We start from the raw sequence: 15,462 nt of genomic DNA, 5'->3' as shown, positions 1-15,462 counted from the left end.
GTGTGTGTGTGTTTGTGTGTGTTAGCATTCGTCTAGCATTAGAGTTATTAGAATAACCGAGTAGTATTAGAATAGTTTTAGAGTGGCATTACAGTACTATTAGAGTAACATTAGAGTAGCCTCAAAGTACTTTTAGACAGTGGGGAACCGTCAGGGCCCTCTACACCCTCTCAGAGGGCCTAAAATATTCTTAAAACATTATATATATATATATATATATATATATATATATATATATATATATATATATAATTATCCAAGGTTTAATGGTCACGGTTCGCTACTGCTTTTAGAGTAACATTAGAGTAACATTAGAGCAGCATTAGAGTTTTGGAGTAGCATTAGAGAAACATGAGAGTAGCATACTAGCCTGTTGCCTAATAATATTATTTAATCAATTTGCTCAAATTTTCCAAACTTGTATCAATACCAGAGGTGGAAAGAGTACTGAAAAATTGTAATTGAGTAAAAGTATCATTACTTTGCCTAAAATCTACTCAGAGAAAAGTAAAATTACCCATCTCAAAATTTACTTGAGTAAAAGTACAAAATTACTTCATTTAAAATGTAATTTGAGTAAAAGTTACTTAGTTACTTTCAGTTATTTAATGCATGGATGAATCATGAACCAAATTCAACACAAGTTGTTTTAATCAATTTCAAAGTGTATTTAAGTGCACATCCATGCTTGCAAAAAGGTCAGCTGGGCTCAGGAACATACTTCCTCACAGCACAAGGACAGTCACAACCTGTACCATAAAGTGCAAACAATTTTCAGTCCTACTGTCCAATGGACAACACTATGATAAGAATAAAGAAATTTAAATTACAAATTATTCAAAAAACAAAATGCACACCAAATTAAGTGCCCACAAGATGCCACAAATCAAACTAAAATGCAACAGGATTCCACTACTCACAATAAAATGCCCACAGGATCCCACATCAAAAATTTAAAAATGCTCATAGGATCCAACTATTCAAAATACAGTGCCCACCAGATCCCACTATTCACAATAAAATGCCCACAGGTTGCCACAACTCAAAATAAAATATAAAATGACCACAGGATCCCACATCTCAAAATAAAACAAAATCCGCACAGGATTCCACTATTTAAAACGCTCACAGGACCCTATTCAAAATACAGTGCCCACAGGATTCCACTTTTCACAATAAAATGTCCACAGGATCCCACAGAACCTGATAGATAGAAGATTTAAAGATGAAACAATCTCATTCTTTTGGAAAAAAAAGTGCACCAGATTATGACCTGATTATGAGACAATGGAAAGGGCGCGCGCAAGGCAAGGCCATGCAATTGGCCTTCAGTTCTGGGACTCGAAGTTTAAATTTCTGCCCGCATTTAATTTTTCACCATCAATATTTTTTTACCCAGTAATTTGAGGCCGTTCAAATGTAGTGAAGTAAAACTACTTGGGTCAAAATGTACTCAAGTAAAAGTAAAAATTACATATTTCAAAAACTACTCAGAAAATTACAAATTACTCATAAAAAGTACTCAATTACAGTAATGTGAGTAAATGTAATTAGTTACTTTCCACCCCTGATCAATACTGAATGGCACTTCACAGTAGTTGACCAGAGCTTCAGAGGAAATGAGCCTTCCTGTTATGGCCTGAACACTGACAGAGTGAAGATAATCCAGTTAAACAGTGCAAGCTGAACCTTTGGAGTCCATGCTACAAAAGGGTATAGACTATCAACACAATCTTCTAAAGTAGTCAATCTGGAGAGCAGTGGTCTAGAGAGTGTTTTCCCAGCAGGACTCTTGCACAACTCTGCCGCACTATACTTCCTCACAATTCAGTTATTCTGGTGGACTGAAGGCTGCATAATTTTCTCCTTGTCTATGCTAACATAGATGTGTGTGGGTTAGAGCACATGTACTGTGTTTATCTCTCACCCCTAAGTTCCTGTAATTAATTCAATGTCAGTATCCTCTTTTTAAGCAATGACACATTTTATATGCATGTATGTTCTGTACTGTGGAGTGTGCTCTGTACTGTGGATTGTGCTCTGTACTGTGGGGTGTGCTCTGTACTGTGGAGTGTTCTGTACTGTGGAGTGTGTTTTGTACTGTGGAGTGTGCTCTGTTCTGTCAAGCATTGTTTTAAGAAAGTCTTCTGGAAGCTGGAATGTAGTCAATAGTAAACTAAAAATAATTTAGGCTATAGTAAACTATGAATTTAGTCTAAAATGATATCAATATATCAATATATAATTTAATTAATAATAATCAATAGATTAAATTTATCTACAAATGACATTAACAGTAATCTGCATGTAATCTATTACCCTACACTGTTTAATTCAAAACATCTGTGATTAAATTCTACAAAAGACCACGCTTAACTTAATGAAGTATGTTACACTGGGATTTGAATTTGAATCTGCAGGGCAAGAAGGAACCTCCATAACCAAAGATTCAGTCCAAATGCAGAAGTGACTTGCAGCAACATTATGTCTCAAATGTCCTTCACAATCTTCAGCACAATACTGAAATGTCTTTGTTTCTCAGTTTATGGTATTTATGACACCGGTACTTTAGTGCTTACAATGACATTTTTGTCACAAATCCTGTCCATTTCATGTCAAACAGCATACATTCAAACACTCTACATTCAGACTATTACATCCGTCAAACAGCATACATTTGTTTTATTTTATTTGTTTATTTATTTAAAAGGGGACAATGCATTTTCATAAAACACATGATTATACATGGTTAAAAAAGCCAGAATTAGCCAACATTAGTCTACATTCAAACAGTTTACTACATACATCAAACAGTATACATTCAAACAAGTCGACAACATAAGTGAGGCTATATTCAAACTGTCTACATTCAAACTGTCTACCACATACGTCAAACAGTAATGTGAAAACTGCTGCACACCACACAAAGGTCAGACAACTGTTCATCACCAGATAACATTTGGTTCATCAGCAGTGCAGCTCCACTCTGACCTGCTGGCAGAAGACCACATCTCACAGTCAGCACTAGCGTCCTGGACCATGTTCCACATGTACACATTCAACACCAGCTTGACCTTGAAAACAAGATGTTTTCATTATTGTTAATGTGATTAATGTAGTAAACACTTGCTCTCTTCCTAAATGTAACTGATAGGCTCTTCAGGAAATGCTTACAAATTTTTTTTCCCAACCAGAGTATTGTCTTATCATATAAGGCATCTCAGGCCTTGGAGCTCACTGTAATTACTTTAATTTACAGGAAGAGGTATTTTGTTTATTATAGAGCTATGAGTAACAACTCTCATTCAGGTGCATACACATGCACAATACCCAGGAAGTGATAGAACTACACTTTAGCTGAAGTCAGTTGGAAGCACATTAAACTATAACTGATTTATGGGAAGGTATGACACAAGAATTCTCTAAATGTTGTCTGCATTCAAAAACACAGGTCAAGATTCTATATCAGTTTGCTCTGGAAACTAACATTAAAAAACAAGTTTAAAGGTTCATAAGTACAAATTACATGTATGTTTAATATAGGTTCATTTAATCTGTGATTATCACAATTAAGCTCAGCATTATGTGCAGATGATACTAGGATCAAATCCTCCATGAACGCAAGTTCCATCAATAACAATCACATGAAAACAGTGGCTAACTGCACCTGGCAGGAAGTAGAGGAAGAGCCCAGGTTTAAGTTATAGCTTCAAATGAGGACCAAGCTGTAAGAAACAGTATAGTGCCTGCATTCATCTGGACCATCAGTGTAAACACGTTTGTCATCCCATATATGGAGAACACATAGCTGAAGGGAAAACAATAATGGCTAGGCTAATATCAAAACTGCCAACAACGAAAAGAAAACTGAAAGTAAACTCATACTTTACGTATCTACCTACATCTTGGTCAAACCTAGTACAACCAGAAGCTGTTACTCAGCTTACACATCTGAGATGAGGGGAACTGGCTTCAGCAATGTTACCCAACCAGGTAAAGTGAACCTAAAGCAGATTACAGCTCTGGATAGTTCATACTATATTCATTAGCCGTTACTGCTGAACGCTAGCTAGGCTGAGCTCGCAGAGAGATTTGGTCATGGGCTCCAGATATCATATACAAGTGCCAACTGCTATTTGGCAGTATTAAAGGGAGCCAATACAGTCTGGCTTAGAATTACATCTTACACCATAAACAGGTTAACATTCTACATTTAGAACAGAAATGCCTTCAGACAAGAAGTGACAACTGACATAAGTGACAGTCACTGCAGTTTAGAAAACTCATAAACCTGACTGTCATTTGGGGCCCTTCAGGAGACTAAGGATACCAGCAGCCCCTTCTGGGGCACCTTGTCCCAATGGCACTTTTCTAGGTCACCTGAGCAAGAGCTACACCTACATATCCACCATGGCAATATAAAAACATGCAAGCACGTCCATGCACATACCAATCTGTATACAAAATAAGGTCAGATGGCCTGAATGCTTTAGCTATAGTTGACAAAAAAAAGCATGTTGCAACTTTTTAGTGTTGAAAGCAGAAAGTCAAAGCGGACAGGTCATCTGCCGTGAGATGAAGGTTTAGTCCCAAACCAAGACAAAAATCACCAAGTTAATAGGGATTTTATTTGCATATCAAAACAAGTGAATCCAAGATTTGACCCTACAATTAAACAAAATACAAAGCCAACCCTTTAGATGAGGATGAAAGACTTGAAAACAGACAAGTCAACCTATTTCAGGGCCACAACGGTGAACAGAGATCCCTGGGTGTCATTCACTCTTGGCCCCTCCCCCCATGATGGAAGCTGAAATGAAACTCATTTTACACAGCTTCCTCTTCCTCCTCACAAACCAACTTCAGCCATCTTTAACACTGGTATTCTTTATTCAAGAAAGACATCCAAAATCAAGTGCATGATGCATGGACACATTGGGCTGGAGCCATTTGTTTAATCACAATGCAGATTTGGGCTGAGCAAATTAACCCCCCCCCCCCCCCCCCCATTACAAAGTTACAGCTAGAAGGTGAAAAAGGCATTTTGGAGTGTGCAGTGCAGAGGACACTTGTGGGTCTTCATGATGAGGCTGCCTGTTTCTCCTGTTCAATGGCTGAAAGGTAAATTTACAACATTTAGTGCAAGACTATTCTTTTAGATAGATATGTGATTCATACAAACCTCTACACAAGTTAACTTGCATGTTCAGTTAGCACTCCAATACATGGTAGACACTGTCCACTCAACAGCATTTCAAAATGGACAACTTACTCTCTTTTGATGGCAGGGGATTTTTCTCCTGCGTTTCCGTCTTCTTCAGCTTGGTCTTGTCAAACTTGTTGACTTCTTCCAGGTTGGGTTTGTCAGACATGTTTGCAGTTGGTCTAAAGTGACAAACATGTTCAGTAATACAACCTGCTTTTCTCCAGCTTAAAACACGCTACAAATTTTACCAACTCGGGCTGACGGGTCATTTTATAGTCCACAATTAGGATACTTTTTTAAAGTCTGCTCGGATTAAAAAAAAAAAAAAAAAAAGTCGTGTTGCCTGTGATTTTTATGGCCAAGATCATTTCTGAAAAACCGTTCTACACTAAATTCAAGAACTGCGTCTGCATCAGTCCGCTGTCGCCCGTTCTTACGCTCAACCACCGCCCTACAAAACACTGTCCCGAAGATGAAGAGTTGGACTGCCTTATTCCGTCTCAACCCGACATTAAAGGTGATCCACTTCGCTATAACGTTTCAAGCACACAAAAGGTTTAGGAACCACTAGACGTTGCGGAATTTCTCCGAGCCGATAATGAACAAAGACGTGTCGTCTATTGTCTCCCACACATACTGCACTTGTAACGCTTACTTAAACAACACTTCATTTTAAAGTGTTACTTCAGCTTCAAAAGAACCAAGCAAAACGAAGCTAAATAAAACATTAGGATTTGGATTAATTGCATATCGTAAAATAATGGTGCACACGTACCAGAGTTTGTAGAGTAAATGAAGATTGTGCCTCCAGACGATTCAGCGCTGTGGTGTGAACGCTCTCAATCCGACCAGTTATAGTCTCCGGTATGCAAATTGATAAGTGACGTCACACCACTGATTTAGAAAAAAGTGCCATTCAAGTTCTCGTGTGAAACCTGCAGGAAAGGTTTAGACGTAGATTGCAATTAGAAGGGGCCTCGTTTTGAATGTTTTAAGCACAAAAGGATACAATATCACCACTGACCGTTACTTTGTGGCCAACACCCACCGATCGGTAAAGACTTTGTGCTGTACGACAGCGGCATCTTGTGGCCATTGTTGATATATTTATTTGTGCTTGTACGTGGGAAGACTCGACGTAGGGAAATGACTAATCTATACACAAAGAACTTTCTCACAACGCTACACGAACAAAGTTTGATCAGTTCCTGTTATTCCATGGAGAAGTAGTTTATCAAATGTTTTCATAATGCCATATTATTAAATGTAACTTGAACGCTTTAACAGTTAACATTAAAATTGCCCTCCCAGAGTGCTGAATAACTTTTTATAACACTCATCACTACCTGTGATGATACTCGGTGTGTGTGATAACAGAATGTCACTAGTGTGTTATACAGGGGTGTGTTGGTGTGTGTGATAACAGAATGTCACTAGTGTGTTATAATGCCACTAGTTTGAAATACATGGGTGTGGCAATGTGTGTGAGAGGTGTGATGGTGAGAGAACTATCACAATTGAAAGGAAGTTCACTTAATCATTTAATACAGAGGATTTATTAAAATGATAAATCTTTTGAAATTGTCACATCATTTTATATGGCAAAGTGAGTTAAAACGATAGCTGTTTAATATTTACAAGATTTTGATCATGCTAATAAAAATAAATAATATAATTTAATCTCATGTCACAGATAAACAAGCAAGTTAATGAAAGAATCAGTGGATGAATTCATGCAGTTTTCACTCTCATTGTTTCTCCTTCTCTTTGCCTTGGACTAAGCTATAGTGCTAGTTCTGGCTGCCCACTGGAGTATAGTGTGGTGTCTGTATGAGCCTCCCGAGATTCCTGTATGACTGGTAGCTCAGGTGTAGCGTCAGTCTCCCTCCACTTTCCTCCGGATGCTGAAGTACCTGGAGTAGATGTGGCTGTACATGGTGCTGTTCTCCACGCGGATGGCGTTGCGCAGCCTCTGCCAGAACCAGGGCTCGGCGGCAGGCGCGTGCGGCCACTGCAGCACGCTGTGGCCGCACAGACGCCGGCGCAGACGCAGGAAGTGCGAGTGTGGGAGCGTGGGCTCCAGCAGGAGGAGCACGATCACGTCCTCGCTCTCCTCCAGCAGACGCTGGTGTGCCAGGTAGGCGGCCATCCTGAAGGCCCCGCTGGCGAGGTACGCGCGCGTCAGCACGAAGACGGTTTTGCGGCTCTCCCGAATGCTCTGCGCCATGCTCTCCAGCACCGGGCAGCCAGGCACCCAGTCACGCTCCTCCAGACAAATGGGCAGCAGACGTTCACCCTGCTCCTCCAGCTCCACACGCAGCTGGTTCAGGACCCAGTCAGACACCAGTGGATCTTTGGTGTCGTAGGTGATGAAGGCATCGTACACGCTGTGTGCGGCGCTCAGCCGATGGTAGCCTTTGAGTTTTGCCTTCATGTAATAGAATACATACGATGCATCCCAATAGAACAAGTGCATTACTGTCGCAACAAAGGTGACACAAAAAATGAATAAAGTGGTAAAGAAGTAGACCAGGAAGGCAACTTCATCGTCAATGCATTCTTTTATGTCAAAGAATATGACCCCTTTTCCTCTGACTTGCTCTGGTGTGCTACAGGTCACCGAGGTGGCTAGTTTGGGGATCTTGACATCGCTGTCTTCAATCCAAAGGATGAAATCCATTATATCGCATGTACATTGGAAGGGGTTACCGTGAAGCCACAGACTACGCAGGTGGTTATCTGGCTTGGATGGGAAGGTGGACTGGTTCACCGACGCCAGTTTGTTGTGACTGAGGTCCAGCAACTGGAGATTTACAGCACCGTGAAGAAATCCACTGAACAGCCAGAATATCCTGTTATAGCTCAGGTCAAGGTAACGCAGTGAGGGTGCACTCTCACTCAGGTTACTGGATATGTAAAGCAAATTGTTGTGACTAAGAATTAATTCTTCGAGTTGTGTGAGATTTTTGATCAGAGTCCAGTTGAAATTTGCAAGACCATTGTGAGTTAATCTTAGTTTTGTAATTTTGGCAGGCAAATAATTGTAAACTCTGTTGGGGATTTTGCCAATGCTGTTGTATGATATATCAAGATATGTCAGATTTCGTAAGGATTGGAAAAGTGCATCATAACTTCTGTCTTTCTCTCTCCATAATATTCCTAGATTGTTATACTGGAATTGCAGTTCATTCAGAGAATTACTGTGTAATTCTTTAGTCGTCAGGGTAAAGATGCTATTGGAACTCATATTTAAAACTCTCAAATTAGGCAAATTGATTAAAAAATCCAAATTATGGGTGACTCCAGACACAGTGAAGTAATGCGGATTGAAGCTGAGGTCTAGCACCTCCAGCTTCTGTAATTCTTTAAAGGCATTATCATAGGCTAGGTCGATTTTGTTAAAGGACAAGTCTAAATATTTGAGGTGTGGCAGTGATGTGAATTCAGATCCATTTGGAGCTGCTGCAAAGCCGTTTCGGGACAGATTTAGGCAGGCAATATTCTTATATCCTTCAAACTGTTCAGGGGAAATAAAGAAAAGGTTATTTTTACTCAAGTCCAACACACGGCCAGTAGCAAAGCACTCTGGCTTGACAAGTTTTTTGGAGACCTCAAAATATTGTTCCTTTTGAGAACCGGACCCTGATAATCTGGGCAAGCTGAAAGGTGTTTGAGAACCGGACACTGATAATCTGTCCAGGGTGACAGGTGGTCTTTCATTGTTACCTGGTTTTCTAACGGCAGAGTTTGTTACTGGATAGAGACGGTTTTCTGAAAGATACAGCAGCTTCAGATTAGAAAACTTTCTAAATACATCTGATTTGGCATGCACAATAAAATTTATCCCTAAATTCAACACAGAAAGATTTTGTAATGTATAAAGAGGCGTCAGAGTATTGTTGTCAATTTGTTTGAAAACCAAACCTTGAATGTGCAGTGTCTTAAGAGAGGTCAAATTGGCAAAGCTGGGTCCCAGTATGACAGTGTCAGGGTAAGCTTTAAGAGCGTAATTAAAGGAGAGATCCAGCATTCTCAGGAGAGGAAGGTTGCTCAAAAATCCTCCATCTTGTATGGCATCACTCAAAAAATTAAAAGAAAGAAAAAGTTTATGGAGATTCGAAAGGTTCTTGAACCAAGCTGTCTTTATGTGGTTAAGGGAATTCCCAGCAAGGTGCAATAATTCAAGATGTCGAAGGGAGTCGAAGGCTTGGTCGTGAATCTGAATGGAGCCATTTGCACAGGGTGTGCAGGGGTAGGGAGCGTTGTGGCAGCGCGGACAGTTCCCTTGGATCTTCAGAACAGTCAGGTTCTGAAGTTCTTTGAAATCATTCTCCCCAATGTATGCTATGCTATTGGACGCCAGTTCAAGTGTCCGTAGGGAGACAGGTAAGTACCTGGGAACATGGGTCAGGTTATTGTACGATAACGTCAGATGGGTTAAATGTGCCAAGGCTGAGAAGCTTCCATTTTCAATTTTAAAAACTCTGAAACAAGAATTCCAGTAATAGCAATTTCTAGACAAATAAAGATGTGTTAAGTTTGTCATATGTGAAAAACTAGTAGTCTTTAGTGAGATTATATTGTTTTCTATCAGTTTTAGTTCTTTTAAGGATTTTGGAAGGTATTTAGGTATATATCTCAGTCCAACTCCATTTAATTGTAACTTCTGCAGATTTGTCAAATTTGCAAAAACACCACGGGCAATGTTCACTTCATGATGTTGGTTCAACCAGCTGAGATTGAGGTCAGTCAGCTTTTGTAAGTCTTTCAGTGCTTTGTTTGTCAGGTTTTTGATTTTGTTCTCAGAAAGGTCAAGACTGGTAGCATTCTTGAAAATCAGAGGCACCTCTCTCAGTCCTCTGTCACGGCAGTAAAAGACAACGGTCTCGTCTGTGGTGTTTTCATGGACATCGCAGGGCTGGGTCCTCAGCAACCTTTCATTCAGTTTGCATGAAGCTGAAATGACCATAAGTGCCACCATCACCAAGCATGGCATCTTAAGCCGGTATGTACTAGAGTTCTGTAAAAGTATGCATTAAAGAACATGTACTTATTAAAGTTAATACATAAAATAGGAAATACTATGTATAAAAACAATAAACTGAGCAGAAGCACATGAGTAGAGATTTTGCTTCAGATGTAAAAACCTATTTGTTTACTTCTTAGAGGGTCTAATCAGACCATATCAAAATGATTTATTATCTTCTTATTAATATTCAGCATTCTTTAACACACAAGCATCCATACATACAAATTTATGTAAATATATAACCCATCAAATAAAGCACATTTTAAATAACTCTTGCTTACCATGTTAGTGATATTCCATGGAACTGACAGAATCAAATGGTGTAGAGTTTTATAGAGTGTCTCAGCAAAAAGGGAAGTTTTGCACGAACTACCCAGGACCGTTGCTCCTCTTGTGTGTATATATGGCTACTGAGGTTTTTTTTTTACCATCTGGCAATTCTCATGCTAATGAAATCCATAATTCAGAAAACAAAACTGCTTGGTTTGTCTGAACAAGTCAGTCTGTTTTCAGGGATATTCACTGTTGAGACACTCATTACAGAGCTTAGACCCTCATTAGAGGGCTATGACAGTAACTATTGTTTTATTTTTGTACATTAGGGTGAGTGCCTGAGAGGAAGTGGTGTTGACTCACTTCCTTTTTATGGACTTTGCCACATGAAACTACAAATTGATTTCACAGTCTAAATTCACCAGTTTCAAAGCTACAACTTTCTTCTGTTTCGTTTAAGAAATTAATATAACAAAAATAACTTTGCACCTATTTCCATTGTATATTGTTTACGTATTTGTTTAAAAACTGAATATTGGAGACCAGAAAAAATGTTTGAAATTACCTTTATATAAAGATTTTCCTTATACACTATTACCAAACTACAGTATTCTCAGTTAGATTGCTCAGGTCAAATAGAAACATGTATTCAAAATAGTTACATGCTTTTTTATCCAGATGAGAGAGGGAAAGTTGCATATGTGTTCAGTTAAGCAATCTCAGTTTTTCACTCACCTAGTACTGGAATGAGGAAATTCTGGTGTTCTTATATTCTTTAACGGCAGTAGTCTAGCCTTTGATGTTTAAATGCTTACAGTCAAACTCAGATCAGCCTGTTATTTAGCAGAATTATTTTAATAATGTGTCTTTGGAAAGCTTCACTACATTTACATATGCTGTACAACTAAAAACAAACCAATCTCTTTTTTACATTACAGAGACTCCTGGAAAAGTTTGTTGTAGTGCTGCTGACTTTGTGTTGCTAATACAGTCCTGAGACAGAACCAGAAATACTGCTGTGCTTGAGGGTTCACTGGCCACTCCAGCACCGACCGTTTATAAAGACGCTTTCTGAGGCGCAAATACTTGGAGTGGCATGAGGAAAACTTCTCAAGGAAAATCAGGATGATGACATCATCTTTTTCATCCACAAGCCTCTGGTGAGCCAGGTAGAAGGCGGTCTTGAGTTGCCCACTTTGAATGAAGCGCCAGGTGAGGACGAACACTGTGTGCTTGCTCAGCTGTATGCTCTGAGAGAGGTTCTCGATAAGGGGGCAACCAGGGACCCAATCACGCTCCTGGAGGCAGAGCTGGAGCCGGGGCTCCCCAACATCCTCCAGTTGAACTCGGAGCTCCTGCATGACCCAGTCGCTTACGGCCGGGTCAGCTGTGTCATAGACTATGAAAGCGTCGTAGGCGGTGCTGTCTGAGACGAGGCGGCGATAGCCCTTGAGTTTGGCGAGGCAGAAATGGTAGATGTACCACATATCCCAGAGGAAGAGGTGGCTAGAGACGGTGAGTGTGACAATACACAGTATCATGGAACTCGTCACGATACTGAGAATGATGGACAAGGAGCTGTGCTGGCAGGCCTGGATGTTCAGAAAAATCACACTCTGACCGCGCTGAGTGCCTGGCGATGCACAGGTCACATCGGTGGCTAGCCGTGGAATATTCACAGTTGTGCGATTGATCCACCTGACAAACCATGTTGCATTGCAAGAGCAAACAAATCTATTGTTGTTTAAGAAGAGAGATCGCAGCTTGTTTATGATGTCCTCTGGGAAGCTTGACTCTTCAATGTACCTGATTTGATTAAAGCTCAGATCCAGGTTTTTCAGACTAAATGCATCTTGGAGGAAATTAGGACTAAGTTTTGCTATATGATTTTTGCGCAGGACCAATGTTACAATAGAATCAGAACAGCTGGAAAGCTTTGCAGGCACCGTAGATAAGAGGTTACCACTAAGGTCTAAAAACTCCAATTTTTTAAGAAATTTAAGACCCTCCCAATAAAATGATTTCAGCTTGTTGTTTGTAATATTTAACTGTATAAGTCTTTCAGGCAGGCCTTGGAAAACTTGCTTGGGAATGAAGTTTAGATTGTTACGAGAGATGTCAAGGGCCTTTAATGCCAGTAAGTTTTTGAAGTAATTGACATATCTTATGTCACCATCTCTCCAAAGCATATCAAGACGATTTCCCTTAAACTCCAAATGTTCCAGAGAGACACTCTCAATCTCTGTGTTAGTGGATGTTGATATTTGATTATGGTTCATTATTAACTTGGTCAGTTTGATAAGATTCTTGGTAAAATTTAGCATGTGAGTTAAACCCTCAGCTTCAAAGTAATGGTTGTTGTAACTGATGTCTAGAACAACTAGATTTCTCAGTTCCTGAAAAGCTGAGGAAAACATCAGATCAAGCCGATTATGGGAGAAGTCAAGGTACTGCAGATTCTTGAGATTAACAAATTCTGAGCCATTTAATGCTTGGCTCATAGCATTTCCTGACAGATTTAGACAACTGAGTTCATCAAGGTTTAAAAATCTGGAATGTAAAAAAAAAATGTTATTTCTGCTAATATCCAATGTTTTCCCAAAAGAACTACATTCAGAGTTGAAAGGACTCAAAATCCCAAGTTCCTTATCCTTATTTTTGCAGCTGCGCGCATATTCATCATATCTGAAATAGTGTATCTCTCTCACTTCTCCACTTTGGTACTGGGTGCCTCGTGACATAGGGGAAGTGCTCTCATGTCTGAAAGAACCACGTGCTAAAGTCACCGCAGGTGCAGACTCGTCCTCAGAAGGAGATGAAATTTTGTTGTCTGATAAGTTGATGAACTGGAAACCTTTTAGCTTTTTAAGGATGCTTAAGTTAGTTATTTTTATGAAATTTGTGCCAAGATCAATCATCTCCAGATTATCCAAATCAGTCAAAGGATCAATATCTTGCTGTGTCAGCTCCTGAAACACAAACCCTCTGATTCTCAGGATCTTAAGGTTCTTAAGGTATGAGAAGGTCTCAGAAAGGTTTAATGAGGAAGGGTACCTCTGGAGCTCATAATTAAAAGAAAGATCCAGTTCTTCTAGAAAAGGAATTGAAAGGGGAAAATGTGTGTGTGTTATTTCTTTGGCCAAAAAATTACTTGAAAGGTCTAACACCTGAAGTTTTCTGCACCCTTGAAACCACTCTGGTAGAACTTTAGTGAGGGAATTACTGTGGAGTCGCAGAATTTTCAGTTTAGTCAAATTCTGGAAGGATGTTTCATAAATCTGCAGTGGTGCATTGTTAGGGCAGGGAATGCATGGAAAAGGTGCGTTGTAGCAGCGAGGACAGTTCCCACTCAAATCAAGTATCTCTAACTCAGTCAAGTTTTGAAAATTCTCCCCTGTAACCTTTTGTATATTATTATTGTACAGGTACAGTTCCCTAAGGCTGGAGGGCAGTCCTGAAGGTACATGAGACAAGTTGTTCGACTTAAGTGAGAGCAAAGTCAGTCTTTGAAGTTGCACAAAAGCATCCTCCTCCACATAATAGGATCTGTTACAGGGATTTCGGAAGTAACAGTTTTGGCCTAGGTACAGATACTTCAAGCTAGTGACATCTGTGAGATTTTCCTTCAGAATTGATGAAATGCTATTGACCTCAAGACTAAGAAGCATGAGATTTGGTGGAAGTCCTTTAGGTATACTGGAGAGCTGATTTCCATCCAGGTAAAGAGATTTTAAATTCTTCAGTTCCCAAAAGCTTCCATTTTCAAGCGTCACGCTTTGAGTACATATGTGGTCCTTTGGGCCAATCTTAACAGGTACACAATTGCAGCGCATATCAATCTCAATGATATTGTCCAGGCCTTGGAAAGAAGTGTTGTGTATGTAAGGAATGTGGTTAATCGTAAGGGTCAGGTTGGTAGCATTCCAGGGGATTCCAGTGGGAATGTCGGTCAGCGCTCTGCTGCTGCAGTCCACAGTGACCTCGGTGCCATTGGCAGCTAAGGAGACATCACAGGGCAGACTTTTGGGGAACCATTCAGCTGACAACCACACAGTTGAGCAGAAAAGCATGAGTCCAGTGATTAAGACAGATGTCCTCCCTGCCATCTAAAAGATGGGAACAATTTCTGCATTAATCATGTGATAATTATTTTCATAATAACTGTGAAACTTAAGTCACCGCTCATGAGTACACAGAGTTACTTAGAAATTATTATCAGTTACACACTTCTGAGGTACATGGTAGAATCACCAATGGTAAATAAACAGATGGACACAAAGAAAAACTGTAGAAGTCAATTCAACACTGCTGGTGTTAATTCAATTCTAGGGATTTTGCTTTGCAGTCTGGTATAATCTATATGAAAGAAAATTTGAATTTGTCAAACTAAATGAGAGAGAATGCTACTTACCATCTTCTGTACTGGGCTCTGGAATCAAATCCAAAAGATTATTTTCTGTTTTCCAAAGCCTGCAGAGTGAAATCTTTGTCATTTGTACTACATGAGACAGCTCTCTGACCATTGAGCCTGGTTGTGCATGATGCACATGTTCATGACCATAAAGACACAAAACCATCAACACGAGTGAGAGTGGGTATATTTAACTTGGGTAACTTCCTCATTATTTAACCATCTAGATGCAAGTTTAATTCACACTCAGATAAAAAATTTGATGGATATGTTTGCCATAACATTTAATCATTCAGAACGATCAGAAAAGATACAGTGATAATTAACATTCAGTAAACGAGACATTAATGAGTGAAATGAAACACTAAAACACCCAATAATGTACCTTTGTTATAATGTACCTTAGTTATAATGTATCTCGGTAATCTGTTCTCCATCCTCATCTTCACACATCTGAACATCCATTTATGAAGTTACTTCCAGTGGAAGGGCAAAGGCTAAAGAGAAATGGGTTGGGTCGTCCCTGCTCTGGTTTTCACATAA

At 39.6% G+C, this 15,462-nt stretch overlaps 2 protein-coding genes across 5 annotated transcripts; both read right to left on the bottom strand.

The window, feature by feature from the left end:
• Nucleotides 1–4,609: 4,609 nt before the first annotated feature.
• On the bottom strand, nucleotides 4,610–6,122 carry tmsb4x (thymosin beta 4 X-linked). Its single transcript, XM_077001957.1, has 3 exons — nucleotides 5,982–6,122; nucleotides 5,273–5,385; nucleotides 4,610–5,114 (listed from the first exon to the last, which is right to left on the bottom strand). Exons 2-3 carry the CDS (start codon nucleotides 5,370–5,372, stop codon nucleotides 5,080–5,082), a joined length of 135 nt encoding a protein of 44 aa, XP_076858072.1. The 5' UTR covers nucleotides 5,373–5,385; nucleotides 5,982–6,122; the 3' UTR covers nucleotides 4,610–5,079.
• Nucleotides 6,002–15,389, bottom strand: LOC143512068 (toll-like receptor 8). Of its 4 annotated transcripts, XR_013130356.1 has the most exons (4): nucleotides 15,321–15,389; nucleotides 14,920–14,978; nucleotides 10,517–14,614; nucleotides 10,039–10,226 (listed from the first exon to the last, which is right to left on the bottom strand). XR_013130356.1 is itself a non-coding variant. In XM_077001953.1 (3 exons), the coding sequence occupies exons 1-3, from the start codon at nucleotides 10,517–10,519 to the stop codon at nucleotides 6,123–6,125; spliced, it is 3,129 nt and encodes a 1,042-aa protein (XP_076858068.1). In that variant the 5' UTR covers nucleotides 10,520–10,996; the 3' UTR covers nucleotides 6,016–6,122. The 4 variants fall into 4 exon arrangements, 1 of the variants encoding a protein (XP_076858068.1); XR_013130358.1 differs by lacking the exons at nucleotides 14,920–14,978; nucleotides 15,321–15,389 and adding an exon at nucleotides 6,002–6,141 and having other exon boundaries at nucleotides 6,231–10,226; nucleotides 10,517–10,994; XM_077001953.1 differs by lacking the exons at nucleotides 14,920–14,978; nucleotides 15,321–15,389 and adding an exon at nucleotides 6,016–6,141 and having other exon boundaries at nucleotides 7,120–10,226; nucleotides 10,517–10,996.
• Nucleotides 15,390–15,462: the final 73 nt, after the last annotated feature.

This window comes from Brachyhypopomus gauderio, chromosome 4, assembly GCF_052324685.1.
Source record: "Brachyhypopomus gauderio isolate BG-103 chromosome 4, BGAUD_0.2, whole genome shotgun sequence".
NCBI classification, from domain to species: Eukaryota; Metazoa; Chordata; class Actinopteri; order Gymnotiformes; family Hypopomidae; genus Brachyhypopomus; species Brachyhypopomus gauderio.
The sequence above is the reverse complement of the archived record's forward strand: the minus strand, read 5'-3'. Positions and strand labels throughout refer to the sequence as shown.